Genomic DNA, 27,958 nt, shown 5'->3' on the forward strand with positions numbered 1-27,958 from the left:
ACCGTGTTGAACTGCATGAAGTTATTCCAGCATGCTGTGCGGGGTCAGACGAAGGGCACTGTTCAATGGTACAGGGACGTTCACTGCACAAAATCTGATCAGGATAAAAGGGAACAAAGAAGATTTGAGATGTGTTTTTTTATTTTTATTATTTGTTTGTTTACATACATTGACGGATATTGTTTACAGTCACAACAGGTCACGTCTGTGTCCGTGTTCGACTTATTTGCACTTGATGGAGAGTGATGTACAGCTTCATTTGATGTAAATGTGTCACTTGGGAGCTATACAGCCAAATGGAATGAACCACTGTATGTAACTGTTAATGTTCTTCTGGGAAGGTGCGTTCATGCGATTGTGATTGATTAGCAGCCGTATTATTGTTGTTCTCTCTTTGGTTTGTTTTCTTACACTCTGTATTCTGCCTTATTTAGTTATTATTTTTTTTTTATCTCATTTTGTGAGTATTTTGGTAAATAGTGTTTAGTTCATATTTTAGTAGAGCGTTGTACAGCTTTTTACCCTCATGTATGTTTATGTTTTCAGTGACGATGCTGCTTTCTGAATGAAAGTGCACATCAGCAAAATAAACTGGAAACTCATGATAAGTCGTTTTAGGTTTTTTTATCCACAGCTTAGATGAATTTACAGTGCAGTGTTACTGAGCAGCTCAGTGACCCAAATTCTTATTTATAGTGGTCTCTTTAAGAAATTAGTGTCAAATTACTTCATAGATCATCCTGTTGCCACAAAATACCCCCACAAAAAGTCAAAAGTACATTAGTTAGTTACTGTTTCTATATCTTCCATATTAGATTTTAAACCAGACTGTATAATAACATTTGACATAAATGCTCATTTAAACATCGCAACGGTGACCGAACATGCAATTTAAAAGTGAAGAAGACGGTAAATGAACATTCATTTTAAATATTTACACCTGTGATTTTCTTATTTCTGCTTATAAAGCCTCCAAACTATCACACACAGGATCAGTTACACTGTCCACCTGTAAACTTTACTTCCCGTCTCTGTCGCTATAATCTGTGCAGTAATCCTGCATTTTTACACTTTACATTTGTCCTATTTTATAGTTTATTCTATTCCTAACTTGATACTTGATTATCCCCCTGTCCCCCCTTCTGTTGCTGGAATAAGAGCATTCGCCCAGTGTGGGATTTATTAAATCTAATCTAATCCATTCTAATCTAACTTAACCTGAATTCAATGCTTATAAACTAATAGGATCTGGGATAAGCAATTTTATATTCATATTATTTAATAATTAAAAATGTTAATTTGACATTTTGAATGGCTGACATTTAAACAAAAAAAACAGACTTTGTGAATGTTTGATTTAATGTTTTTTTTGTTCACACATAGGAGCTGCATATCTCAGTTTCAACACAAAGTCCATTTTTTCAAACGTGAGACCACCACTACTGTATGCTGTGGTGGTTTGACACCACTAGAGGGAGAGAGCAGGATCAGTCTGCAGCCACTGTGCTGCTAACCAGTCCCAGAAAATCAATGCAATCCATAGGCAATGAAGAAATAAGATGGAGCTAAAACACGGGCACTTTGAGGAGCGGAGGCAGACCAACGCATTAAGAAAGAGAGCAGTTTGCTTCCTCCATTAAAGATAAATAATGCTGAGTATAATTAAAGTGTTTCACCTTCAAATGCACCATTATCACAAACTGTCTCACCTCCCAACACGAGGTTAGGAAACAGCCAAAGACTGCAGGCCCACATAGACTGTACGTGCACACACCCAGTCCTCTTAGTGCGCTGGAGTGGTAGAGTTGTCCAATATGCTTAGTGCTCCCATGCATTATTTACTCGGGGAGGCTTCCATGGCTAAGACAAAGCACTTAGAATCAGAGTGACAGGAACTGGTCAGCCTGCCCTGGACTTCATCAGGTTTCAAGGTAGAGCTGAATAAACAGACTCAGATGGGGAGAGCGCACACTTAGACGAGGCCTTTTAGCCACGGCCACGATCAATGATTAAAAAACAACAGCGACGTATAAGGAATATGAACCCTGAGTTTACAGGTTGAAAGGTTGTTGCACACGGAGGATTCATGTACACGATGTCAGGCCCACACAATCTATAATAACTGTGCGTTCATTCGCGTTCTCCTGTACTGTCTGTGCATCCCTTTCATGTGTTGCTGTCAGCGGGCGCAGAAGCATTCTGCATGTTAATGATATGCTGTGCTGGCATGTTGTGCTCCTCGCGGAGTCAGTTCTGTGCAAAGAGAGCAGCCACACCGGCGAGTGCTAACCTGTGTGTGTGCGTGGTGTTTACACACACACACACACACACACACGCGGCCATATAGTGTTGCAGAGACATAATTATATTCACATTAGAGAGTGAAGTGGTAACACCTCTCGTGCATTGTGGAGCCACTTGTGTCGAGAGGGATTTGATTTATGAATATCTCCAGAAAAAAGATGGCAGCTGCGTCTGATGCGATGGGTGTGTCTCTCGGTACAGCGCCACCTCCCTTCTTGTGTGTTTTTGTTTTTGTGAGGTTGGCTGATTAGTATGATTCAAACCTCGGCACAATCTGACTCGTACACGCTGAAATACACAGCGTCTCAGTAAGAAATGGAAGCCCTCGCTGTACCTTGTGCTTGTTAAGTACAAGGTTGTTGTGTGAGGTCGTAGAAGACCTCCCTGACCGGAGGCCAGGGTTTGGGGCTTGACTGAGTGCCAGCCCTTTTGTGCTGTGGCTGCCCCAGCTGGACTCTTAGCCAGGGGGAAAAAACAATGAGATAAATAACACGGGAACTGTGTCGCAGGGTACACGGCCCTGCCTCTTCCTGCCTCTTCCTGCCTCTTCCTGCCGCACACCACTGCCTGTATGTGGAAAAAAACACCTTCCTCTCTTTGTTGCGCCTGGTGGACCATGCCAATACGTCCATCAGCATCAAGCCAGCAGGCACCTCAAGGAATCCCACCCTCTTCCTGCTGTCTCCATCCATGTTTGCGTTCACACCTCCGCGATCACATGCACTATGAAATCCACATATAGCTGCAGTGGTGTATAGGGCGTCATTCTCAACTCTGGTTTTCATTACATTCATATCTATACTTATACATTTATAATTATTTTTAATAATTGTGGGTGTGATGACCTTGAATCATGATTCAACAGTAGAAACAAATGAAAAGTTCATTTAATAATTGACTAAAAATAATTGTTTTTAGTTTAAAATACATGATTTAATCTTTACTCTCTACAACAGCAAACTTGAGGAAAACACACGTTGATGTTAAGATTTTTCACCCATTTCACCCAAGAAAATAATCATAAAGATAATATTTCTATCCCTAGAATACAAATACACTCCTCTGATCTGTAAAGCAGACTGAAGTCAGGCCACTCTGGAGGAGCTCAAACAAAACTTCCTCTGGAAATCTGAAAAACGTAGATAGACACCAAGTAATGAGGGTCTTTTTCCAGCCAGGTGCATTGCCAGAGATTTTTTTTCTTTTCTCTTTTTAAGGTTAGAACCATTCCACTCTGAGCTCAGAGAAGCAATGTCTGGCCAAATCCCCCCCCTTCAGCATTTGGAAAAGGGTGCACCGTAGTCTCAACAGGCTTGAAGCCTATCCAGAACAGAGCAGCACACAAAAGCCTGGCTCATGTAGACACTGGGATTGGCGGCTGCTCAGCCCCCAGCAGCAGCAGCAGCAGCAGCAGCAGCAGCAGCATCAGCACAGCAGGCAGACAGGCAGACAGGCAGCATGCCCTCTCACACTCTCTTCTCTCTCTCTGATGAAAAGCCCCGCTCTGGTGAGGAACGTGGCACACTGAAACAAAAGCATTTAAGCGATGAAACAACGCCCCTCAGTGACTCATTGTGACTGAGAGAAAACACAAGACTTAACCTAAAGGCTGTCACACTGTATCTGCTGCTCCAGTGTGTGTTGATGGTGCTGATGAGCTCACCCCTGTTCAACTGGTTTCTTCCAATTTTCAGCGCCCATTTTTTTGCTGCATCAGTTCTAAACATCTAAGAGTTGTTGTATTAAGACAAAGAAGGATGCAAATGTGCCTCTCCTTCAATTCTATGGGAGATACCTCGTATAAAATATATGTAAAAATGTGTAAAATGATCATGTTGCAACAGGTCTGATGTGTGTTTGAAGTCACAATGAGGGGCAGACGATGAGGGCAACTTGATGCATGTGAGGCAGCTGTAATGCACCGTTTAAGTGAGAGTGATTTATGTGTGTGTGTGTGTGTGTGTGTGTGTGCAGTCATGCATGGAGAGAAGAAGAAAAGGGCTTGAAGAGGGTAGAGAAAGGGGTGCAGGGGCCTTCGAGGGAGGGCAACAGACAACCGGGAGAAACCCAGGCAAGACAGTAGGGTGACTTGCAAGGGGTGACATCATCCTCCATTTGAATAATCCCCCAGCCTGTGAGGCAATTGGCTACTCCAGGAGAAAGCAGAGTCCCCCTGCTATTCGCTATTCACCCCTTTCAATTTCGGCATGGCGCGCTTAGGTGATGAGTGTTGCCTTCATGGACTTGCAGAAAGCTCCTGTAAGAAAAAAGTGAAGGGTAAGTCATCTTTATTTAGTCAGATTTAACAAGCCAAGCCACCATACCATCCTCCATTTACTGTATTATTATTGTTATTATTACTATTTTATTGTTATTCATAAAGGTAAATGGAAAATTGCAAATCTTATTGGACTAACAAAAGATATTTTAATGTCTCTATTGATGTCTCTTTTTAAATGTGGTCACAGCTGATCAAATACATTATGTCTGTAATGGCTGAAGCTGGTAACTTTATTTAATTGAACTGTTGTACTTCATTTAGGTGTGTAAATACTTGTGGGCATAGCCGGAACTAACTTGTAATGGATTCCCGGTGAACTGATGACCCCTATTAACACCTCATGCTTCCGCTCGGTGTGTAGAGCATGTTAATTATACTTGTCCTAAACCTCTAGACTCTGGACTTTTCTTCAAGGAATCCTAATGAATGTAATGTGCAATAATAGTGTTACATAGTGCAGGCCACTGTTTGTTTTAGCAATGCTATAATGACCAAACAGGTCAGGATTATGTGTCATTATGTGTCAATCACTTTAGTGAAACACAATTCATTCATTTCACATTGAGGTTTCAGGTTTATTCATGACGTGTTTGAACATTACATACATGTTGTATGAGTTGAACTCATGAACAGCTGGCTAATATATAATAGATACGCTTTCAGTCACATCATTCCAGTCCAAAAGCCAATGATCACAGACATAAAAACAACACATCTGGTGGCGCCCTGATACATATAGATACATAATATTCAGTTGTTGTTTTTCTTTTATAACATAGCTATAACAAATAACTTTTATTGGTAGGTTTTGGAAGTGGTGGAAGGAGGATTTTAATACCTCGGGCAGAGACAGAAGATGCTTGTCAAAGTCAAGGAATATACTTAAACCCCTGCTGGAGGACATGGCTCAGGTGTCCTAGTTTACATAAAGAACAGTTAATATGGTAAATATAACAAATAACTCGAAATGTACGTACACTGTATACAGTAGCATGTTTCAAGATCTTTCAAGAGCAAAAGACCATCATGCAGACAGTGATGCAAACGCATACACATCTATGCATTCTCATGCCTTTTCTTGTGATTCTCAAACTGTGGTATGTGTACCATCAGTGGTACATCAGCTTTCTCTGGTGGTACTTGGAGGAAAATTATAATTGCTGTTCTACTGTATATACCAGGGTATGGGATCGGAGTGGAGCTAAGGGATTTTGACCGCACCTTCATCTTAATCTAATGTGACTATACAGGTGTGTGAAGCATATGTGATGAAGAGGATGATGATGAGAGTAAATTGTCTCATTGGGAATAAATAAATCTGCCTCCTGTGAAAAGTCAACTGACTTTGCTCGGCCTATTTACACCACTGTATTTTAACGTTGGTGATAATGATGTTAATTCAAGAGCTCAATATTTTCTCAGGTGGTACTTACAGATAGATAGATACATAGATAGATACATAGATAGATAGATAGATAGATACATAGGTAGATAGATAGATATATATATACATAGATAGATAGATAGATAGAAGTATATAAGTATAAAAGTAAAAAACAGATACATAGTAATATAAAACATTTGAGAACCACTGGTTTATAGGAATCACACTTACTGTTTAAAGTCTTAACATTAGATTTAGATGAACATTACACACATGACAGTGTTTCTGTCTGTCTTCTTTAGTGCTAACAAAGATAATGTTGTTTTCTTGATCACATAATTAGCTGCTGGTGAATCATTATGCGTGTGCTGTTGCCAGTTCTGGCTCATTCATAGTGTGTGTAGGGTTAATACGGTTACAACAGCTAAAACATTTTTATTAGCTTCTTTCTATTCTTCCGATTTTTTTTCATGGGCCCCTGAAGGCATCAGCCCTCTCCTCCGCCTGTCCATCCATCCGTTCACCGGTCTACGATGTGTGTGTGTGTGTGTGTGTGTGTGAGTGAGTGTGGTCTGAAGCGTCATTCTCCTCTTTTCTTCCTCTCAGTGTGTGAACGCGCATCACTTGAGAGAAACGGCGCCGGAGACCCACAAGTTTCTTGTCTGTCGGCTAGGCTCGTTCCACTCCGCTGTCTGTTCTTCCTCTTCTTCCTCTTCTTCTCCATTGTTATCGCGACTCTCCTTCTTTTTTTTGTCGTGTCTTTTCTGACGCGAGGATTCGCTCGGGGTGTTCACGCTAACACTGGGCGTAGCTGGAGAGAATTTTGCTAGCTCGCCGCTGCACTGACTGACTGGTAAGGACGATATTGTTTTAGCTGTAGCTAGCATGCTAACGCCACATTACTGCTACGTGTGTAATTGACATGAATTAAAACTGACTTGATTTTTTTTACTTTTTCGCTGCAAATGTGAGAGCCTCGCGTGTCCGACACGTTATTACTTGTAGCTGCTAATTTTCCCCACACCTAACTGTGCGTAGGGCGTTATGGTATGTCTCATGGTGAATGATAATTTCTGCTAAATATGCCAGAGAAACAGTTTGGGTGTTATTAAATATACATAATGGCTGAACCGTCCTCGCTTTTCACTTTGAATTCGGGTGGAAAGCGTGTGATGGGGCGGTGGCAGACAGCGTGAGAGCTGGAAGTGCTCAGCAGGTCTTTTACTCTCAATCTAAAGCACATTCCATGTTTAAAATGAACGCTTTTTAATGTTTACAGGACACTTTGGCCTTTCGAGTGCGAACATTTAGCCTGCTTTTCCCTCTTTTTGAACTTTTAGTTCTTATCTCCCCCTCGCTCTCCATCCTCCATCGCGGATGCCCATTGTTCTGCGCTGGGCCCAGTGTTGTGTGAGAAATGTTGCACTCGCCTTATAAATGAGCAGATGCCCACTCACTTTTCCTTTAAACAAACACAGTTACAGTTAAAGCATTTGTAGAAGCAACAATTCCATCTGATCCTTGGGAGTTTAAACCAGAAATACTCCTGAGAGCGTTTTGCACAGACTTCATCTGGCATGTAATCAGAGGTGATTAATGTCACCCCCCCCCCAAAAAAAGTGATCAGCTATTGTGGAGTGTGAGTTGAGGCTGGTGGGGGCTGTAGCTGCTCCTTCACTGAGTCTTTTTGGTGAGTGAATGCAACAAGACAGATTACACTGCTCTCTGCAGAACAATGGGGAAGAGAAAAAAAACCCCGCTGCCAGCTCCCAAAGCCTGGCCAAGAGCATTTAATAACATGCAGACATTAAAAATCTTTATCCTTAACCCGCAGCTCCATTCGCTTCCTCCGAGGTGCCACAGACAGTGACATAAATTGTCTCAGGCTTTGTGGCCACAGTGGGCATGGGTCGGCCAATAATGTGGGGCGATCGACCATGGGGTATTGATGTCAGCCTGAGTAAATGGCATCCCAGGGCGACTAATATGAGCACTTTTTATGCCGCACAGGGCTTGGAGCCACTTCAGGACTCTTAAGTCAGAGGTGGGCTAAGCCCCAGCTAGTCCACAACCCCTTCCAGTGCATGGATGAGAGAAAGGCTGACTCACAGTGTTGGTGGATGAGGCAGGGAAATGGAGGACAGACGGGCAGCGTAATGCAATAATGCGAAATCAAATTTAGCTGCCATTAAAAGAAACATTCTGTTCTTATGAAGTTATTTTAAAGATTAGCAGGATGAGGATTATGGCCACAGGGCTTCTGTGTGTGTAGAGGATTAGTTTTTCACTATACTTGAAATAAAGAAATAAAGCTCATCATTATAAATGTGATAGGTTTCTAGACATGAGGTGTAAAAACCTCAGTTGTGATGTGTGGACTGCATGTTCTTCTGCTTTGTGTTTTTATCTGGATTCATCACTCGGTCTATTGTTATTAGTAGACTACAGTTAATTGGAAGAGCTAGAATAAAGGATGTGAGTGTCTACAGTGTGAGACACTGTGAAGAGTGAGAGCAGACGTCTGCCACTGTCTGAAACAATCCCTCTCACACAGAGATGCTGGAACCCATTTTGTTAGAGGGTTATTGATCACTTATTTAGTAGCTTTTAATTAATGATAATAATATCTAATAATAAGTGTCATTAATTCAATTTTTCTTTATATTTTCCATTATTTGAAATGTATAATTTTTGTTGTTTTTGTTGGCGTTTAACATCAGTTTGGTCTCTTTTAACTTTGATATTCACATTTTCAATTTCAATGTGATAATTTTTCATATAATATTGAACAGATCATTTGTTTCCCTTAAATTTAAAGAAAATCTTTGTCAGATTAATCGGTAATGAAAGCAAGTGTTACTTCCACCCCCAAACTCATAAAATTATAGGTGATAATGACAGTCCTAGGTTTTAGTTCTAGATTTTCCGACGTAATTATATAATAAGTTATAATTTAGATGTACATTTTAACCAACATTGTGACTCTTCTCATTATTCCACACAGAACATACTCAAAGATTACCACCAAATAATTTATTCCAAATAGAATGTCTTTCATGAGCATGTCTTTTAGGGCAATTTAAATTTTAATGACCTATTTTACCCCCAGCTGGCTCCTTGACCCCTGCCTCAGTCTTGAGAGAGGGAGATGATTGTTGCATTAATAGATGTCTGTATTAGTTTGTGCTTAGCCTAAGGACTGGTGTTGGGGTGAGTGTGTGACTCAGAATGAAATCCCCTCCCCAGCTTTTCATTGTGACAAGGGCAGGCCTGTGCCTCTGGTCATCCGCAGGCTTCTTTTCAGCTTGAACCGCATGACCCTTGCACTTTAAAAATGACGTCTCTTACCCTATTTTCACTAAGCCTTGGCAACAGCTACACAATAATGTCTTGTTTTGAGTTTTTATCAAAACAACAACAGAAACTGTGTGTTTGGCTGCATTTCCTCCGCTGTTTTCTGGGTGATTGAGGTTTGAGGAAACCACCAGGGGCACCGCGGTCAATTTGCACAGCGAAGATAAAGCAGAGATAAACTCTCCTGTCGCCTGTGCTCCCAGTCACAGTAGCGGCCCGTGGTGTCACAGTTGTCAGGGCATGCAGTTGGCAATTGGCGGCGTGGCTTTTGAGGCTGCATTTGCCAGCAGCTGCAGTAATTTTCTGTGTTTGGACGCTCTGAATTCCTCTGGTGGGAGGATGGATAATGGATGTGGTTCACAGCCCTGTTGCTAGGCTTCAAGACCAAAATTTTTTATGGCACAGTGTGTAAGCAGGACCTGGTTGTTTGGTGTGATGCAGCCTTGGAGATGGCAAAATGCGGCCAAAATGACGTTTGCTGTCAGAAATTCAGTTTGCTTCGCCATCTTATATTTATACTGGCATTGCTGTACATCTACTGGTTTGGCCTGGTGTCTGATGACGTCGTAATTATTTTGGAGGATACCCAGCATGCCCTCATATTGCCCGGTGTGGAATGACAGGCATTTGTGCCAGACACTGCTGACACAACGATAGGCTCCTTTTATTATAAGCAGCTGTAGAGGCCAATTTGTTAGACTGTCATTTCAATTTCTCTTGGTGATATTTGAACCAAGCCTTGCATTCTCAGTGCATGTGTTTGCTGCTGTAAGGATACGTCATTATCTCTGTGTGAAATGTTGAATGTACTTCACAATTGGTTGTGCTGTGGTCAGAGTGACATTTTAAGACCGACTGCATGACGTGTGGTTTCCTCCAAAAAGCTGTAGTTAGTAGGTGCTAGTGTGGTCAAGCATTCAACCTGTCTGTCTTCCTTTGAGAGATTGGATTCCATCTGGAACGTGCCTTGTTGTACTTCAAACACGATGACATAATCCTCTTATGGACACGGCCGTCCCACTTGTACTTTGTGTTCATGTGTTCGTGTCTCTCGTGCAGAATCTCAAGAGAGCACCAGAGCCTCTTGGGCGTGTTTCTGCCATTCTGTCCAGATGCCTTGGTTCTGCCCTCTTCCTCCATCTCTGTATCTGCTCTATCTGGTGTCAGTGATCCAAGCCACCAGCTGGTCCTGGGCTGGCCTGATCTCATTTACCCCCAGAGAGGAGCTTGTTTGTGGGCAGACGGCCCATTATGGAGATGATCCAGCAGCTCTTCAAGTTACAAATTAGCCTTAGATTCTGTGTTGGGTGCTCTATCTCTCTTCTTGTCTTGCTGTTTCTTACTTTTCTTCATTACCCCCACCCCTCTATTTTTTTTGTCCTCTCCTATAACCTTGTCACTGCCATCTCTCTCTTATCTCCCCAGGGAGTGGACTAACAGCATCAGGGGAACCTGCCTGACTAATGCACTTCCTTTGTCTGTCTGTCTGTCTGTCTCTCTCTCTCTTTCTCTTTCCTGCCCATCTGTGGAGATGCTCCCCACTTTCTTGTGTGCAATCAATATCCACGCAGTGTAGCTCTGCTCTTCCCTGCTGGTCGTCCCTGTAGGCGGTGGAGCTCAGCCAGGCTGTAGTAGAGCCCTCACTGGTGGGGCCTTTTTGTTTTGGGGCTGATGGACCCTCCAGCCTTGCCTCCCCACAGTATTGTCTAGTTTCTGGGACATACTGAGGCGTCTGTTTTCTGCTGCAAATCAATCCCTCGTTCTTGGGCTTCTCTATGTTCCTCTTGCTCTCGGTCCCTGTAGCTGTGTCGGTGAACTTTTTGAGGACAGTCAAGTCCAACTGTATGAGATTAGCCTCTCTCTTTGTCCGGAGTTAACAAGATCGGCCATGTGTTAATCAGCTGTCCCCGGGGGGGCGAGTTTCTCAGAGCGTGGACGCACTATGGGAGGGTCGGGTCTGCGTTGTGTGCATCAACTTGTTGGGTGTTCGTTAGGTGGGATGGTGGCGTGAATACACACTACGTACAGCCCTGAACTATGATTGTCTTCATCACCAGTGCTGGACCTAATAACTGTAAATCAATATTGATTTATTGTTTGTTTGTTTTTTTGCACTACTACATTATGTGGAGCTTAATTAACAAAGCTGTTTTCTTTTCTTTTTTTACTGTTTGTAGGCCTATAATCCCTTAATTTCAATTAAGTATTCACCTGAGAACATTGTGTGAGAACCTCCAAAGAGTCCTAGGGATTAGTGCCAACCTCTCTGATCACATGTTTGCGTGATCCAGGTGTCTGTCACACAATCTGCTGTCTCTCTCTCTCACACACACACACACACTAGCAGCCAAGTAATCAACAGACACAGAGCAGGACTTGTTCCTTCCTCTCAGCGGGGCCTTTGTTCAGCCTCAGTTTGTCTTATTGAGCATCGCAGCAGCCCACTGACCCACTGGACTTCAACGTGTAGGAGTGACTGTACTACAGTGGGTAGACTGGTGTATGTGCTTGTTGAGGTCCCTCTGTCTGGATAAGTAATGGAATTGGAAGACGCACATTTACATCTATCTTCATCTGAGGTTACATTTGTAAGTTTTCATTCAGCTGTTTTGTGTGTGTTCTAGTGATATTGAATTTGAACGTAAGAGTGTGTAAACTGTGTGTAAAAGCATGATAACCATTTTTATCATAATTTCTCATTATCCAGTTTGAGCAACCCACCTTCTTTCTGTCTTGCTTCCTTCCTCACCCACTCGCCCGCCCTGCTTGCTGAGCTCTCCCCCTTTCTGTGGTGAATACCACGGAGAGCAGCAGGCTTTGTTTTGTGTTTATTTGTGTACAGGACAGAGGCAGCTTTCTGACCTCACAGGTCACTGGTGTTTGGGGGATGTGAAAGCTGTGATTAGCATCAAGTCAATTGAGGCTGTGATATTAGTGGTAACCCCCATCTGCATTTAACCAGAGCTACATCCGCATGACTCCATTCTCATTTTAAAATGCATGAATTCTCCAGATTTGTGTGCCTTCCAAATTGTGGAAGCGCTGAGAACGAGAGACATTTGAAAATGCTGCTGTCTCAGTTTTAGTCTCGATGGGCAGGAATTAAGACCTGTGGGAATGATGAGAGGGTTAAATTCACTTCCTGATTGGTTTTGACTCTCAGCCATGAATGAAAACCTCTTCAAACACTTCCTCCCAGTGTCAGTTTCACCTTGTCATCGACCTCATAACAGGAATCTTACTTTTCACCATTGTTGTTTCTTGTTTGTGGTGCTTTCTAAACCTAAGCAAATAGCTTAGATGCCCACTATACCTGAAGGGTCATCAGGTAGGCATTTTTAATGCTGTGGAGCTGAAACACACATCTTTATCTGAAAGCTCTTGTTTTCAAATGAACAGATACTGTACATCAACAGTTTAGATGCAGCTTATATCATGTTTTAATCAACCTCTTGTCTGATTACTGGTGCTTAGGTGCTTCCTCCAATCAGCCATGATGATGTGTGCTGGTGTTGAGGTGGACTTGGTGACTTATGGAGCAAACCTCCTAGTGGCTTGGGGAGAGAGTCAGTGGTTGTGGTAGTGGTGGGCATAAGTGAAGTTTCATCGTTGAAAGGGTTTGCTGTGATCCTGTGAGTGCTCTTACGTAAGTTTCTTTACAGTAATGACAAGAGACCCAGCGAGAGCTTCCTTTATAGACAGAATGGATCTATTGACTGGAAATATTGTCTTCAAGCAACTCTTCTTTAAACATTTAAACATGTGGCTATAACTGATGGCAACTGTTGCAGCTGTTTGTGTAGTGCTAGTGTTTGTGACCGAGAGTAGATGAGACATGTTGCGACGGGGAGTGGTAGCTTTACATATTTGCTTTCGATTCACTTATCTAAGCAACAAAGATGGATCTCTCTCCCTGTCAGTTGCACTACTCTTGAATTTACATTCCCCCCCTCTTCCAGCCATTTACCTCACCGCCAGAATATCCCTCCATTATCTATACTGTTCATCCTTTGAGTGTTGCGAGATAAGTGGGAGAAAATCTTAGCTGACACAAGGTAAGTGATGGGTACACCCTGTCTTTGGACTGTGGGAGGATGTCAGAGAAAACCCATGCATGCAAAGTCTTCACAGAAATGTTCTGGTTGAACTGAGGTTTGTACCACTTCTTAATGCGAGGTACCACACTCTGCCATCCTAGTTATTTTTAAATTGTGTGCGTTTGTGATTTTTTAATAGTCGATTAGCTTATTGATCAGCTAAAACGTCTATTGTGTCTCCCATGTGTCTTGATTTTAAATTGTAGCAAATATAAGTGGGTGTTGGACGGTTGCTTAAATGAGACATTTAATGACATTGGTCATTGATCATTATCTGTGGTTGACCTACATTCAGTTTATCAAAGGATACTTATGTGTCTGTGTAGCTAGAGATAATGTGGCGACTGGACTGAGAAGACATGGTGATCTAGGATGAATGGACAATGTAAGGCCCTGTGCCAGAGTGGGGCATCTTGTATCTGACATTGCACCCATTGCAGAGAGGAGGGGTGAAACACACAAAAACCAAAACAAATAGACCCCATTAGTTTAATCACCTTTGGTCACAGTCACAAGTCTGAGGCCACTTGCATAAGCCCACTTACCCATGAGCAGTGGAGCCATGAGCATGAACACAGTAAATAATAATAATATGATTTAATGATTGAAGTACCTCTGCAGAGTTGTGCTCCTTCCAAAGATGAGTTTGGACCCACTGTATTTTCTAAATGTATGACAGACTATCGTAAAATCAATTTTCACACAAAAGGCATTAAAAAGATATTTGAGTGCGTTATGGTTTAGTTCATTGTGCCATAATCAGTCAGTTTGAAAGTAAATGAACAGCTGTTTAGGATAAGAAGCTGCTCGCGTTGACATTTGTTTTTCTCCTTTATGAGGAGTACTTTGTAAATTCAACCTTGGCTGTGTCCCATGAAGGATGGCAGTTTATTAGCAGTGTCAAAGAGCAAACACTGCTACAAAGTATCCAGTGTTAGCTGCTTGTGGAGATGAAAGCATGTCAATTTCAGGGTCAGAGACCAATGAAAGCTCATTAAAAATGCCTCCAAAACCAGTGCTGGCAAACTAAGGTTCTCACACCTCACCATTTCTGCGGCCCTGCTTCGAAGCTTCTATTCTTATTATTTATGACATGGGTAATTATATCCAGCTTGCATGAGTAAATGCCAGTGTTAGCTATGGGGTGATATCAGCCACAAAAGCTCACTTTCTTTTTGCATCTTTTCTGCTATCTCCCCTCCCCTACCCCCACCATGGCTTCCTTCCCCCACAATCCCTCTCTTTGACTACTATTTAGAGTAGGCCCCGGGGATAGAAGAAGGCTCACAGAATGCAAGTGTGAGTGTGTGTGTGTGTGTGTGTGTGTGTGTATACACAGTTGTGTACTGTGAAAGCAGAGTCCAGATTCTACCACAGCAATTTGAACATGGTCTGCAACGGTTGGCTGACTAAAGAGAGGCAGTGAGTGGGGGGGGCTCTTTGATTCTGGCTTGTGCGTTGAAAAGGCGAAGAGTCTTTTGTTTCAAGCTGACAGCGGTTGTGATTAGACGTGAACATGCACTATAGCCCACAAGCAGATTCCACATTAACATTTAGCTTAATTACCGACTTTGCATCTGCTTTAATTTTCATCTGCATAGACAATCTCAGCGGCTACCCTTTACACTGTATTCATGAGCAGTTTTTAAATGTAGCCTCTGCTATTTTTAACAGGGATGGTTAATGCATGTGCACTGGTACACACACAGTAGTAGATTGTATTTGATGCACAAAGGGGGTCAAAGTAACAGTGTTTAAACACTGGATGTTGATGACCTGATTATTCAAGAACAGCATCTTTGTGTCTAGACAGTCAGAAAAGCTTAGATCCCTCAGTGGAGCTGGATGCCTTCCAGATATTGATAGTATTGGCACCGTAGAGAGTCTGGGATACACATAAAACAGTTGAGCTCACACACGTTTTGTTTATGTCCCATTGTGGGTATTACGAAGAGATGATGACCAGAAGGATGATCTCACCTAACAGAGCTAGCTTGTACATCATTAGTCGCCTACTTGAAGCCTATTAACTGTAATAATAATGACATCAACAACAGGAGGAACCGGGAAGTGCTCGGAGAGAACATACCTCTTTTAGTACTTGCTTTTGCCAACAATCAACTCTTTTTTTCACCACATACTCTGCCAGCATAGGGACTAAAAATTATTTCATAGTCAGTTGTGCAGTTGTATTATTGCAGTTAAGCCAAACATTATACATTAGCCAAAAGACAAACATCACTGTGGTGGAAACACAAGCCCGGATGATGGTTTACTGTTCCAAACTGTACCACGGTGAGCTGAACTACTCTGTACATCTTAGTTGAAATGTAGCTTTGGGGCTTCAAAGTGTCGTGTGAAGGTTCGGGATTCAATGTACTGAAGTAGATTTAGGTCAGTGTTTGGGTTTAGGCATTAAGTTTGTGATGTTGAGATAAGATAGAACATATGTCAGTGAGTGTCCCCACAGAGGTAGAAGTGTGTGTGTGTGCGCATGTGTCCCAATGTCCTGTCCCCTGCCTCTGGTTTTGTGTGGGTTTCTTTTGTTCTCAGTTGCTGTGTAGCTCATCATTGAGGCTTGCAGGGAATTTGGAGTGGGATGTTGCTTGGAAGCTGCAACCACATGACTTGGACACTTTGGCCACCAAGCACATTTTTGCAAAGTTAACTACATTCAGAAGTTTACAGTGAAAATCGGTTAAAAACAACAAAACAGCAGAGACTCGCACTTTGCTACCACACAGCTCTGATTAAATCAACTATTGTTTTTAGCTGAATAGTGGTAATAACAACCCCAGCCTGTTGAATCAGGTATTAACACATTGACAGTGCATGTGTGTGTTTTGTTTAGACCACAGGAGCTCGGGGCAGCTGATAGAAGCTGTCCAGCTGTGTATTTGGAGGTAGGTTGACCGGGAATTTATTTTCAGATTTAAACATTTTTATGCTCTAAACATTTCACACAGTGCTTGGTGCCGAAAATCACACATGTTTTCAAATGAACTTAATGTAGCCGACAAAGCCATCTGTCTGGAATCTGCTTCAGGAAATTGTGCGCAAACTCACAGACCATTATGTCTCAGGTCATTGATTTCATTTTGTCCCACATGGGTTGAAAATGCCTGTTTGTGTGTTGCAGGCTGGCTTGTAGCCTTGGCAAAACCTTAGTTGGTGTTGGAGTGGATTTCCCTGAGCCAATCTGTGTTTTTTTCCATTGTTTCTTAGAGGAAAGCCTAAGTGTTGGGTGTAGTGTGAATTTTACCTTGGAAACCAGCTAAAAGCTTCTGTCAGCGATGTCGTCTTTAAGCTATCCTCCTCTCAGTTGCTGCAGTTAACATTCCCCTCTCTACTCCTCCCTATGTTACGCCATGAACACGTTTGACAAGAGGAGAAATTTAGCCACTGACAAACAGCCTAACACGAGCCGAGAGGAGCTTGTGCTAGCTGGCGATCGGACAAAGTGTTGTGGGGTATCTTAAACTGTAACACTAACACTAAAGTATTTAAATAAACCGCAGCTTTAATGCCACACTTGACTCATTCTGATTTATTCATGTCAGTTTGGTTGACTACAAGTGCTTGGCTAATATAACCGCAGTAAAAACCATCATCCAGACTATCATTCACACTGGATACAGACTTATTTACTGCTTGATCTCGTAGTAACGGCCCCGTCAGTCTCTTTAACTACCCTCAATCTAATTAGGTTAATGAAAACCTGTAATTAGTATTAGTGGGCTGAAGACTTACCTGCAGTAATTAGCAATGGAATCTAATACAATACAATGCTGCCGTAATATAACATACCCAAGGTGTCTTAAGGTGCCTTAAACCAAAGAATTATGTCTGTTTTAGGCTTGAAGAACTCACATTGCTCTTTAGAAATTGGGTTAAAACCATAGGTTGCAAAATGGATCATTTTTTGTCTGCTGCAGTGAACAAGCCCACATGCAGCTTGGTTCACCTTCAGTTTCTGTGGAGACGAGATGAAAAACTGGGTTCCCGTCCTTGTGTGTAGCCTGTTTATGCTCACCGCTGACTGATGGTCCAAGTGATGCAGGGCTGGCTAAATGAGCAATAGAGCCAGAGCGAGAAGTGCAATCTCACAGCTGTCTGGAGGCTTGCAGGAGAGAGAAATGTTCCTCTGGCAGTGGGTGTGCAATCTGGATTTATCACTCTGACCAACACATGTGTGTGCAGATACACACACACACACCCACACACATTAATGTAGGGCACTATTAAGAATAGCAGTCAGATGAATAGCCCAGCCAGATGCTTTAATCTACTGTGGGAAGAGGGACTGAAAGAAAGAGGAGGAGATGATGATTAGGCAGCTTTAATTCCTGCTTCACTGCGTGGTTGTCTCCTGCGTTAGCAGCTTAAAATGGGTTCTTAGTCAAACAATGATGTACTTTTATTAGAGCTCTTAAAGTATCAAATGGGTGGAGTTTGATGCATGACCGGATATCTGACGTGTCTCCGGCTCTTGTGCTGTTACAGTCAGGCAAGACGATTCAACGCTGCACATGACAACTTTTAAAATCAGCAGTAGTAGTCACACAGACATTCAGGTTGACTCCTCCTTCATATTTATCTATTTATGTAATTCTCCTCTGCAGTTGTTGATTTTACGCTGCTGTTCCTCCTTCTGTTGTGTGTGTAACTAATGTGTCTGTTGATGTATGCTCATTAGTCAAAAGTCAAATTCCGTTGCATATGTTCTCAGCCACAATGTACTCTGTTGTTGTTTTGTGCAAAAGTAGCATGTTCTATTCAGAGATGATGACGTTTCACAATATAAAGTGCAAAATAATGACAGTAATGCTACAAGTGGCATTACATAAAAGGGCCATTTTGTTAACTGTTTCATACCAAACAAAATGCTCACAACAAACTGTTCATTCTGCCTTTAGTGGCTTTACTTGGAACTGGTAGTTGCAGGAAGAAATGTCGTCGTTCAAGTTCTGCAACATGATGACAGGTGCTGTCATTTTTCATGCCACTATTTCAGTGAATAAACAACATGAATGCTGTCTTCTGCCTTGTATGAGCTGACCTCCTGGTCAATGATTTAGGGAAACTGCTGGGTCTGGTCCTGAAAAGCTCCCAAAATAGCACTGCCATCACTGTCTTCTTCGGGGTTGTGAGGAATCTCTCTGGGGTTCTGTTGATGGCCCAGCTCCCCCTGCTTCACTGCACTGCCAGTAACTGCGAAAAAGAATAATAAATAATGTGTCATTTATGCTCTAGAATGTGTGTGTGTGTGTGGCGAGGTCCTTGGAGGCAAGAGATTTCATCCAAGAAAGGCAGGGATTTGAACTTTGGGTCAAGGACTGTAACTCTCTTGAGATAGTCTGACGTGTCAGGGTCTGTCTACCTTTCGTTTCACTGTCCTCCATGAGCCATGGATTTGAGGATCATTTTCTAGAGAGGCAGGATCATCGAGATCATCGGGGGGCTAATTTTTTTTTCAGCAGTTTAAGTAGCTGAATCACTTCCTCTGCCAGTTTCAGTTCACTGTTTGTTAACATGAACAATGCCTTTGACAGACCACTGGCTCGTCCATCAATGCAGACTAGATTGCAGGCTGCTGCTCCACCAATGTATAGTATTCCAGCGTGTTGACAAGGCATCGATTAGCTTATGTCTTGGTATGTCCAGCATCTCCTGTTTGCTTACCAAACCATGGTGGGCTGTATTTTGTGTATTATCTAAATGGTATTGTGATGTTGGGCCTAGCCAGCTTACACTCAGTCACTACATTCATCGGTTCATCAGTAATGTGAGTGCTTGTATGGCTCTCATACAGGAGACATGTTTGTAACACTGCACTTCTCATCTTCTTCTGTGTGAGTTTTTGGCCAGTTGTTTCACTATTTTGCCACATGTCTTTTCATTGAGCGCAGGAATGACCTTGTTAACAAAGTACGTGCGGGAGGGTACAGTATAATGTGGCTCAAGCTTTTCTATAGGTAGTAAATCCCACGTCATTTACAAGCAGAAAATGTGCTATGAACAGCCCAGTAGCTTTTGTTATTTCGTCTGTCTGAACTTCAGAGCTTCACTCCGTCGCTGCCATAGTCGATGGTCCCACACAGCGGATTTGAAAGAAGACGGTGGTCCTTCAAACGTTTTATTTTCACCTCTCCTCGCCGTTCTCTGGCTGACATTATGCTGCAATGTTTGCCTCCCGATTCGTTTCCCTCACTCCTAATGTTGCATGATGCATCATTCGAATACTGACAGCTAATGCTGCATTCATGAACATGGGAAAAACGGAAGTCTTGTGTAAACACAGTTGTACGCACAATATAATCAATGCAGACTAGATAATATATACTGTGTATATATATATGTGTATTTATATGTATATATGTATATACATCACTGTAGAGTAAATATAGTATGTTCTAAGAAGAAAGTAAATACATGTGGTTCCAAGAATATTAAACTGTTAATTTAGAATAACATTACCCACAGAAATTTCCCAAACTTATTTTCCCAATTTCCCCCCCACTCTCGACCAGTCCCTCTGCTCAAAGCTATGACTAGCTGCAATGCAATTAAACCAACTGTCCACATTTTGGAACCTCACTGGCATTTAAAAACCTCTTGTGAACGGGTGTGGCATGAGTCGCTCCTTTTTGCATCTACACGTTGCCTCCCTGTCAGCCTCTTCGGTTGGTTTGGGTCTCAGCCTGTTGTACTGGCTGTGTGTGTGTCTGGGTTTATAGGTTGTTTGGGATACATAGACTTTTTTTTTTTTTTTTTTGCTGTCTCTTATTCCCCCTCTGGCTCAGCTCAGCTGCTCTGGCCATCTGTGCAAAGGCAAACAGAGAACAGAGGGATGGAAGGAGAGCGGGAGCTGTGTGGGGGAAGAACGAAATCAAGGAGGCAAAAGTGGTCGAGAGAAAGGGAGGATCAGTGGGAAATCAAAGAGGTCCTTTTGACGTGAAATTTAGTTCAGAGAATGAGTAAAGGATGACCGAAGAGGCAAATAAAGACGATGATGCATGTTAGAATTGTTTCCAGGAAGCTAGCAGCACAAAGATGATGTCTGTCCTAATCTAGAAATAGGACAGTGAGTGTGTGGATACAAGTTTAGGTCAGTGGAAACTGGGACGACTTAGTGATGTCTGGATTTTACAGTCCGACCAGCAATCTTCAGCCAGTAGTGAGCTCATTTTACGTCTTGTTATTTTCCTCGTCTCTTTTCTCCCCCTCTGTCCCTCACTGTCCCACCTTCTCTTTCTGTTCCCATGCTCCATAGGCCAAACCTCTTCCTCTGGGCCGGCCTCTGTGTTGCCTCAGAGTTTGTCTCACCAGAGCCTCCTGCACAGCCAACTCCTTGCTCTGTTTGTAAACTTTGACAGGACAGTTTCCTGCTACTCCCCCTCTTCCTCCCTCCAACTTGGAAAAAAAATCTCTTTCCTCCTCCTCCTCCCTTTTTTATTTCAAAGGTCCTGAATGGGGATGTGAGACAGTTGTCTGATATGGATGTAGACAATGTATTGCATGACGTTGTATCACAGTTGGTTGCCCTTTAGCAGGACTCATATGCTTCATGTCCCAATTCCATGTCTCTGACATCTTTGTTTATGACTAATGAGTCAAACTGTCTTCCTGACTTCAGGCTCGTTGTTCATGACTTGACTCATATGTGTCCAAGTCTGTTCCTCACCTTACTTCTCTTTTTAGATCAATTTAAAAATATAATATTTGAAAGTTGTCTGTGTTAACATCTGGGATAACACTTCCACACTAGTCACTCAGTTTACACCGAGAAAAAAACCTACTTGCCACACTGGACGAGTGTCACGGTCACTGAGCTTTTCGGCGTCACAGAGGGAACCATTTGCAACTGCATTGCAGTTGGCATTGAAATTAATGAAGCCCATTTGTACAATGTGTTGTTCCTGCAGTAGACGGAATGAAAACATCCTTCACGAGCTCTTTCTTTTAAGGCCCCTGAGACATCCCACACACATTCAACTGATCATAAAATGTGTTGATCTGTTTGTTTATCCTGAAGGCTGTGACTTATGAAAGTGATCCATTTTTATGGCCACTTATGCTTGTGTGCACGTCACCTCTCAGCTGCTTATTTAAATATATATATTTCAGTGTGTGTGTGTGTGTGTGTGATGCTGGAGCTGTGGAAAGATTGAAACGATTAGTTTATCTGATTTCCAACAACATTCCTGAGGCTGTCTTTCAATAGCAGAGACGGCAAACAGCTTGTCATGTCTGGTCTTGCTGTTGACTAACTGTGTTGTGCTGTCTATTATCTTTTATCTCTCACCAGACCTTGTCTCCAGAAAGCCTGTAGACCTGTGGCCATCCTGTGAGATTCACGTCAATCAGCCCTGCCCTGCAGAGGACCACTACCACTCAAGGGGAGATGAAGCCGGATGGGGTTGTCACGGCAGCACTGGAGCCAATGGAAGCATTGGAATCAAATCCAGGAAATGAGGCAGCACCAGCTGTTGGACATGAGCCCGACCAGGCAGCTAGTCCAGTGGGAGAGGAGATGCCGCAGCAGCCTGTTGGAGAGGCAGGACAGGTGAAGCCCCAACCAGAACAAGCCAAGGAGACCCCACCTGCTAAGACAAGCAACAAGACCTCAGGAGACTCCAAAGCCAAGACTACAAACAAGGCCACACCCAAGACAAAATCGTCCACCACCACCAGCCAAACAAAGACCACAGCTGGCTCACGGCCCAACACAACCCAGAGCCGCCTCTCAAATGGCATGTCTAAGCCCCAGACCAATGGAGTGGCTAAGAAACCTACACCTTCCCTAGACAAAAAGAGCACCCCGACATTAGCATCCTCCAAAAAACCAACAGGTACGTCCTCGGTGCTGGCCCCCAAGAGCAAAGTGGGTGAGAAGAAAGCCACGGGGGCTGGACCAACAGCGGCCAAGAAGACACCATCAGCAAATGCCAATGGTGTCAAGACGAGCAGCACTGCACCTGCCGCTAAGAAGCCCCCAGGTTGGTGAAGATGTCATCGCCAGACAAAAATCTGAGATCAGTACAAAAGTAGATTTTACAATGTTGGCTGTTGTTGACAAACACATTCATAGTAAGTCTAGCATGGTATGTTGTCACAGCCTTCAAGTCTTCTGAAGATTTATTAATGTGTAATGTGATTACACACTGATAGATCCAGCACATGTGTTAGACATGCCAGAGTGACTGCTGCTCATCTAGAAACTTATTTGCCCTAGCTCTAATATGACACACTGAATGAAAGATATACAGTATGCGCTTGACCTTAATCTGTGATTCACGACGTGTGACTAACTCTATATAATACTGTGTGTGTGAAACTGTTATTGTCTCATCTAATTCTTAATTTTTCTACCCTCTTCTTATCTCCTCTTGCTCTCAGCGCTCAAATCTGCGACTCCCACCAAGCCGAGCTCGACTGCCTCACCTAAGCCTGATAAGACCCCTGTTTCCAAGACAACCAGGTAGGTGTAATGTTAATATAAAGCTGAGAGTGCTGCTGTCTATGATGCAGCTAGTATCTATACCAGCAGTGAATCGGATAAATAGATGGATAGGAGTTGTAGAACGATGATAAATCTTCAGTGAGAAGCAGATGGGTCAAAAGGACTCACTTGGCGTCAGCTTCAAAGAAGTCCCTGTTTGAGAAGAAAACTCGCTGAAGGAGTGAGGGACAAAGATCCCCCACACAGAAAGGCCAACAACCCGCCTATGTTAGAACAAGCCTGAGAGAAATGCCTTGTGGGGTTTCACCAGAGCAAGTATCCTAAAGAATTATTAATAAACAAGGATGGAGTGGAGGTTACACAGGGGAGGAGGCACAGTTAGGAGAATTAACTGGGAACAAGGATATTCTCTTTATTCCTTGTGTGTCTGAGTGAACATGTGTTCCTCACCTGAGCTCCTCACCATGGTGTTTGGTCCTGAGGTGTCTTAAAGCTGCTCCAGCGGGGTTTGGATGTTGAATGAAGCCTTTGTCGGATGCAGTGAGCATCCTGATCAGATGGAGCCTCCAGGATTCAGTGTTCTTTCAAAAGAGTCTTATCCTGCCGCTGCATTTTTGTTTATTTGTTTATGCAACAGCCTTTCTCTTCCTCAGTGTTTTGGCACCATGATGGTATGAGATGATATGTTATGTCACCCTGTTGGTATTTCTGTATGTAGATACGGTAAGAAACTGTTTGGATCTCTTGGAGCAATTGTTTCATAACAAAAAGAAACCAGGAGAATAAAAGCATTTGAAAGACAATGGAAGCAGCAACTCAGTGCACGCAATCACTGAAAGAGGCTTTAGGTCGTTCAACATTTTCGGGGATAGTTTTATTTTCTGTTATGCTAAAAGTATAACATACTCTCAAATTTGACGAGGCTGTGTGAAGCTAGTTGTCATTAATCTTTCATCAATGGCCCTTTTAGAAGCAGCACTTATTGCACACACCACTGTATTAGTGAGAAGGCTCTGCTGCTGCAGATCACAGTGAGTTTGACTGGTGTTTGCATACAACTTTAAGATGTTTTAAGAAGGTTTTATCTAGCGTTTTTCCATCACATGGTTGGGTCACCTCTTATCAGAGCGCTGATAATCCCAATCCAAGTGTTGTAGATAATGTCTTTTGGAGGTTATCCTCCTAACATACTTTCCTGTTTCCTGTTTTTTCATTTAGTTATTACATGAAGTTGTTATTCATTGACTAACATAAAAGGTGCTTGCTCCGACCTGAAAGCAAGGTGCTCCCTACGTCCTAACCCCATTCTTTCACACTCCGCGTGCCATGGGTAGCAGTTGGACTGCAGAGATTATACTCAGATTACAGTTTTATACAATGATTGATGTGCCAACACCTAATTAAACGGCATTACACGAGGGCATGCAGGTAATCCGCACTGCAGCACAGAACGCCAATTGTGTGAACTTAATTCGTTTTATCGGAAATCACTGACAACTGTCACAATTTTGTCACGTTCAACTGGACTCAACTGCAGCCAACCATGAAAACGTAATTTTGTAACATAACAGTTGCAGTGTTTTCCATGTATTATACATAATGGCAGCTCTCCACACTCTAATTTTCTTTTTTACACTTGTCATAGTAACATAATATATCTCTTACTTAGTGTTAAAAAGCTGCAGCGCAAATTGATTGTGCTCACTCACTCATGCTATCATCCAGGATCCAGAGCATTTACTGCCCACATAGACAATCAGACGTCCTACTTCTGTGGTGGCGGTTCGCAGCGTGCTTCTCTTTACTCGTTTACTCTCTGGCTACCTTTTACAAATGGACATGTTTCCCTTTTACTGCCATAGTTTGGATGAATTCTGTGGGAAACATTGAAGTGGATGGAAATACGTTTTAAGTACATTATAGACTAAAGTAGGTTACATTTTATTTATACAAATGTATTAAGACTGAGCTGAAATGAAACCGTAACTGATCGTCATAATCAGTTTGTAATCAGACTATTATTGTGTTTTTTAAGAGCTTAATCTGAAGTATTCTTGTTCAGTGTGTGAGTCAGTTAAGTGTGTTCTATTCATTGGTTGTGAAGCCCAGGGAAGCATTTTACTGCAGTAGACCTATATACTAATCCCCATGTGAGAGGTATAACCATTACTGATGATAGGCTCATCTGACAGCACCGTGTACGCTTGAAGGCAGACTTTGTTAAGTGTGTGCACATCAGCATTAGTGTATGTGATGTGCTTTGACAGGGCCATAAATTTCTACTTTAATTAGATTTTGCCCTTTTCCTACCTCGTTCAAATCTTTATTCAGACCACAACAGATGCCCCCCACTTCTCCTGTTGCTGCGATACACACATGCACACACACATGAGTGCGCACACACACACACACACACACAGCTGGTCTATCAATATACTTAGTGTCACTATATGGCTCAATTGATTTAATTCCATCTGCAGCAGGTTCAACTTATCAGAGCAATAAGAGTGCAGAGGAAATGCAGGTTCACTAAGTGACATCAGTTCAAATTAAAGCCACTCACGGGTGTTTTGTTCTTCTATTGAGCTACAGGTTTTAGCAAATTAAATTAGATTTTCTTTGACTTTTACATATTGTTGCCAGAGGCTATTACAGCCCATTCTTTGTCCAGCTGCACAGCCACTCTCGTTGAAAAGAAAACCTCTGACTTTTTCTTTGTAACAAAAAAACCAAATGCAATTGTGTACATAAACAACCAGAATAAAGAGCTTATACTTGGTGTAAGTGGTATACATGGATATGCCTACATTAGGTTCATTCTATTAAGTATTAATGTAGTTTTTTCCTCAGTGCACCTGTTGTTTCACAATGATTGCCCTCAGCATGCAGATCGTGACAGAAAACATTTGAGTCTGATGAGTGTGCACATGGAGAACTAAACCAAATTGTTGTCTGTGAGCGATGCAGTAATGTAAGAGTTAATGTGTCACTGTGCGTGCATGAATATTTAAAAATGTTTTTGGGGAGCCAGCTGCAGAGATGATTTTGTTTTTGTGCACCGATGATCTGAAACAATACACAATACTGTGTATTTGTCTCGCACCGTCATGGTACATACGTCGCAGGGGGTGCATACAGTAATATGATGAGTACACCAGTAAATAAGTAACAAGTATTTAAATGTATTATTATCATGTAACTGAAACTGAAAGTATTGGCCAAAGTCACTGGAAATTACACCAGATTATCTGTGCAATCTGTAAAACTAAAATATGTAAATGCTCCACTAAAAACAGGCGACATTAGAGCTAACGATTATTTTCATCATCGATTAATCTGCCGACTGATTTCACGATTAATCAAGTAATCGTTTGGGCCATAAAATGTCAGAAAACGTTATAAAACGTTGATCAGTGTTTGTCAAACCTGGAAATGATGATGTTCTCGAATGTCATGTTTTGTCCACAAATCAAAATGATTCACTTTTAATGATTTCTTTGTTATATGGAGCTAAGAAATGAAGAAAATATTCACAATTAACAAGCTAAAACATCAGAAATCTTGTTTTAACCATGATAAAAGGTTCAAATCGATTATCAAAATAGTTGACGATTAATTTAGTAATCGATTAATCAAGTAATTGTTTCAGCTCTAGGCAACGTGCTGTAAAATAGACACAGTATCTGCCACCACAGTCATGTGACGTGAACATGAGTGAGGGCTCTCAGTTGGGGCGTTTTGTTTTTTAAATGGCTGATTATAGGTGGTAAGGTCGTTTAAAAGAGGTAAAGACTATATTGGAATTGGTAGATGCAGCCATGCCTAGTTTTGTGTAGATAATTGGTGACTGGTACACAGCGTCTCATTAGGATAACTGCACAGCAATCTCTGCATTTGCTATACAGTGAATACTGTAGATTCTTCAGAGTGTGCACATACTGTGTGTGGATGCCTGTATAGTAAGAGCAGCATGCAGTCAGAATGCAGAGCATGTGTTCATTTGCCGGTATAATGCTCAGTACGATGTGGAGGTAAAGGGGGAGGGGAGAGGCGCACGTGCCAGAGCGCGGGACACGTGGTTCATGTGCACACGCTGCCAAGCCGCTTCCTCCAAGCGGCCCTGCTGTCTGTGAATACAGCAGTGATGTTAAAAAAAGAAAAAAGAAGAACACCGTGGATGTGGAGTATGGAAGCGACATGGATGAATAAGTCATGTGCCCCCACTGAACTCCTATAACTGCTGCCAAATATACATACTGTGCATGTCAGAGGGCATCTCTGACTGAGACTCAAGGGAAATATTGGTCTTTTATAGATGAGAGAGAGAACAGAGCAAGGATATTCTGTCCTTATTGCACACATTCAGATGTGAAGATGTGACACTGACTGCCGGGCGATCAGGTGGCGTTCTGTTTCTCATGCCATCCACCGAGCCTCTCATGTTCCCACATTAGTCATGCTGTTTTCTTCATTGATGGTCCCTCGGGGATGATAAATTTTTACTGCAGTGGGTTGAATGCAACCCTCTTCATGATCTAACAAATTACTGCTCATGTAATGGTCCAGCACTGATGTTAGTGTCTGTGTGTGTGTGTGTGTGTTTGTGTTAGTGTGTGTGTGTGTGTTGCCTGGGTTCTCGCCCCAGATACTGATCAGTTGCCCAGCATGAGGACGGCGACATGTTGCGCAGCCTGTAAATCTTCTGTTCTGTCCTGGGTGTGGTCAATGACTCTGTGATGCAGTTTTCTGCTGCCAGGGTTTTATAAGGGTGAAGCCAAAGAGCCAATTACCAAATGGATTTAGGAGGAAGGGAAGGACAGAAGGAGGCGGGTGTGTATTTCAGAGTTTGTGACAAAGGTTTTGTTGATTGTAAGGGTGTGTTTATGGGCGTGTTCACTACATATGTCACCCCTGTGACACCCATGTGACAGACATGATAGAAACGGGTAACAAGTAAAAACATTGTCAAAATGAGTACTGCTGTATTTTCTAAACATTAAAATTAATGCAAATGTTATTATATATTTATTATGAATAAATCCTCCCGTTTTTGAGTTTTTACCTCTTTTGGATAA

General features: G+C 42.4%; 1 protein-coding gene across 1 annotated transcript in view; it reads left to right on the forward strand.

Annotated features, from left to right (window-relative positions):
• Positions 1 to 6,529: 6,529 nt before the first annotated feature.
• The window catches only part of wu:fb95e10 (microtubule-associated protein futsch), a 29,106-nt gene continuing 7,677 nt past the window's right edge, over positions 6,530 to 27,958 (forward strand). The window contains exons 1-3 of the mRNA XM_044051029.1: positions 6,530 to 6,822; positions 21,729 to 22,419; positions 22,820 to 22,901. Coding sequence (XP_043906964.1) covers positions 21,825 to 22,419; positions 22,820 to 22,901 — 677 coding nt within the window. The 5' untranslated portion in view covers positions 6,530 to 6,822; positions 21,729 to 21,824. The remainder of the gene's footprint in view (positions 6,823 to 21,728; positions 22,420 to 22,819; positions 22,902 to 27,958) is intronic.

Source organism: Solea senegalensis, linkage group LG19, assembly GCF_019176455.1.
Source record: "Solea senegalensis isolate Sse05_10M linkage group LG19, IFAPA_SoseM_1, whole genome shotgun sequence".
NCBI classification, from domain to species: domain Eukaryota; kingdom Metazoa; phylum Chordata; class Actinopteri; order Pleuronectiformes; family Soleidae; genus Solea; species Solea senegalensis.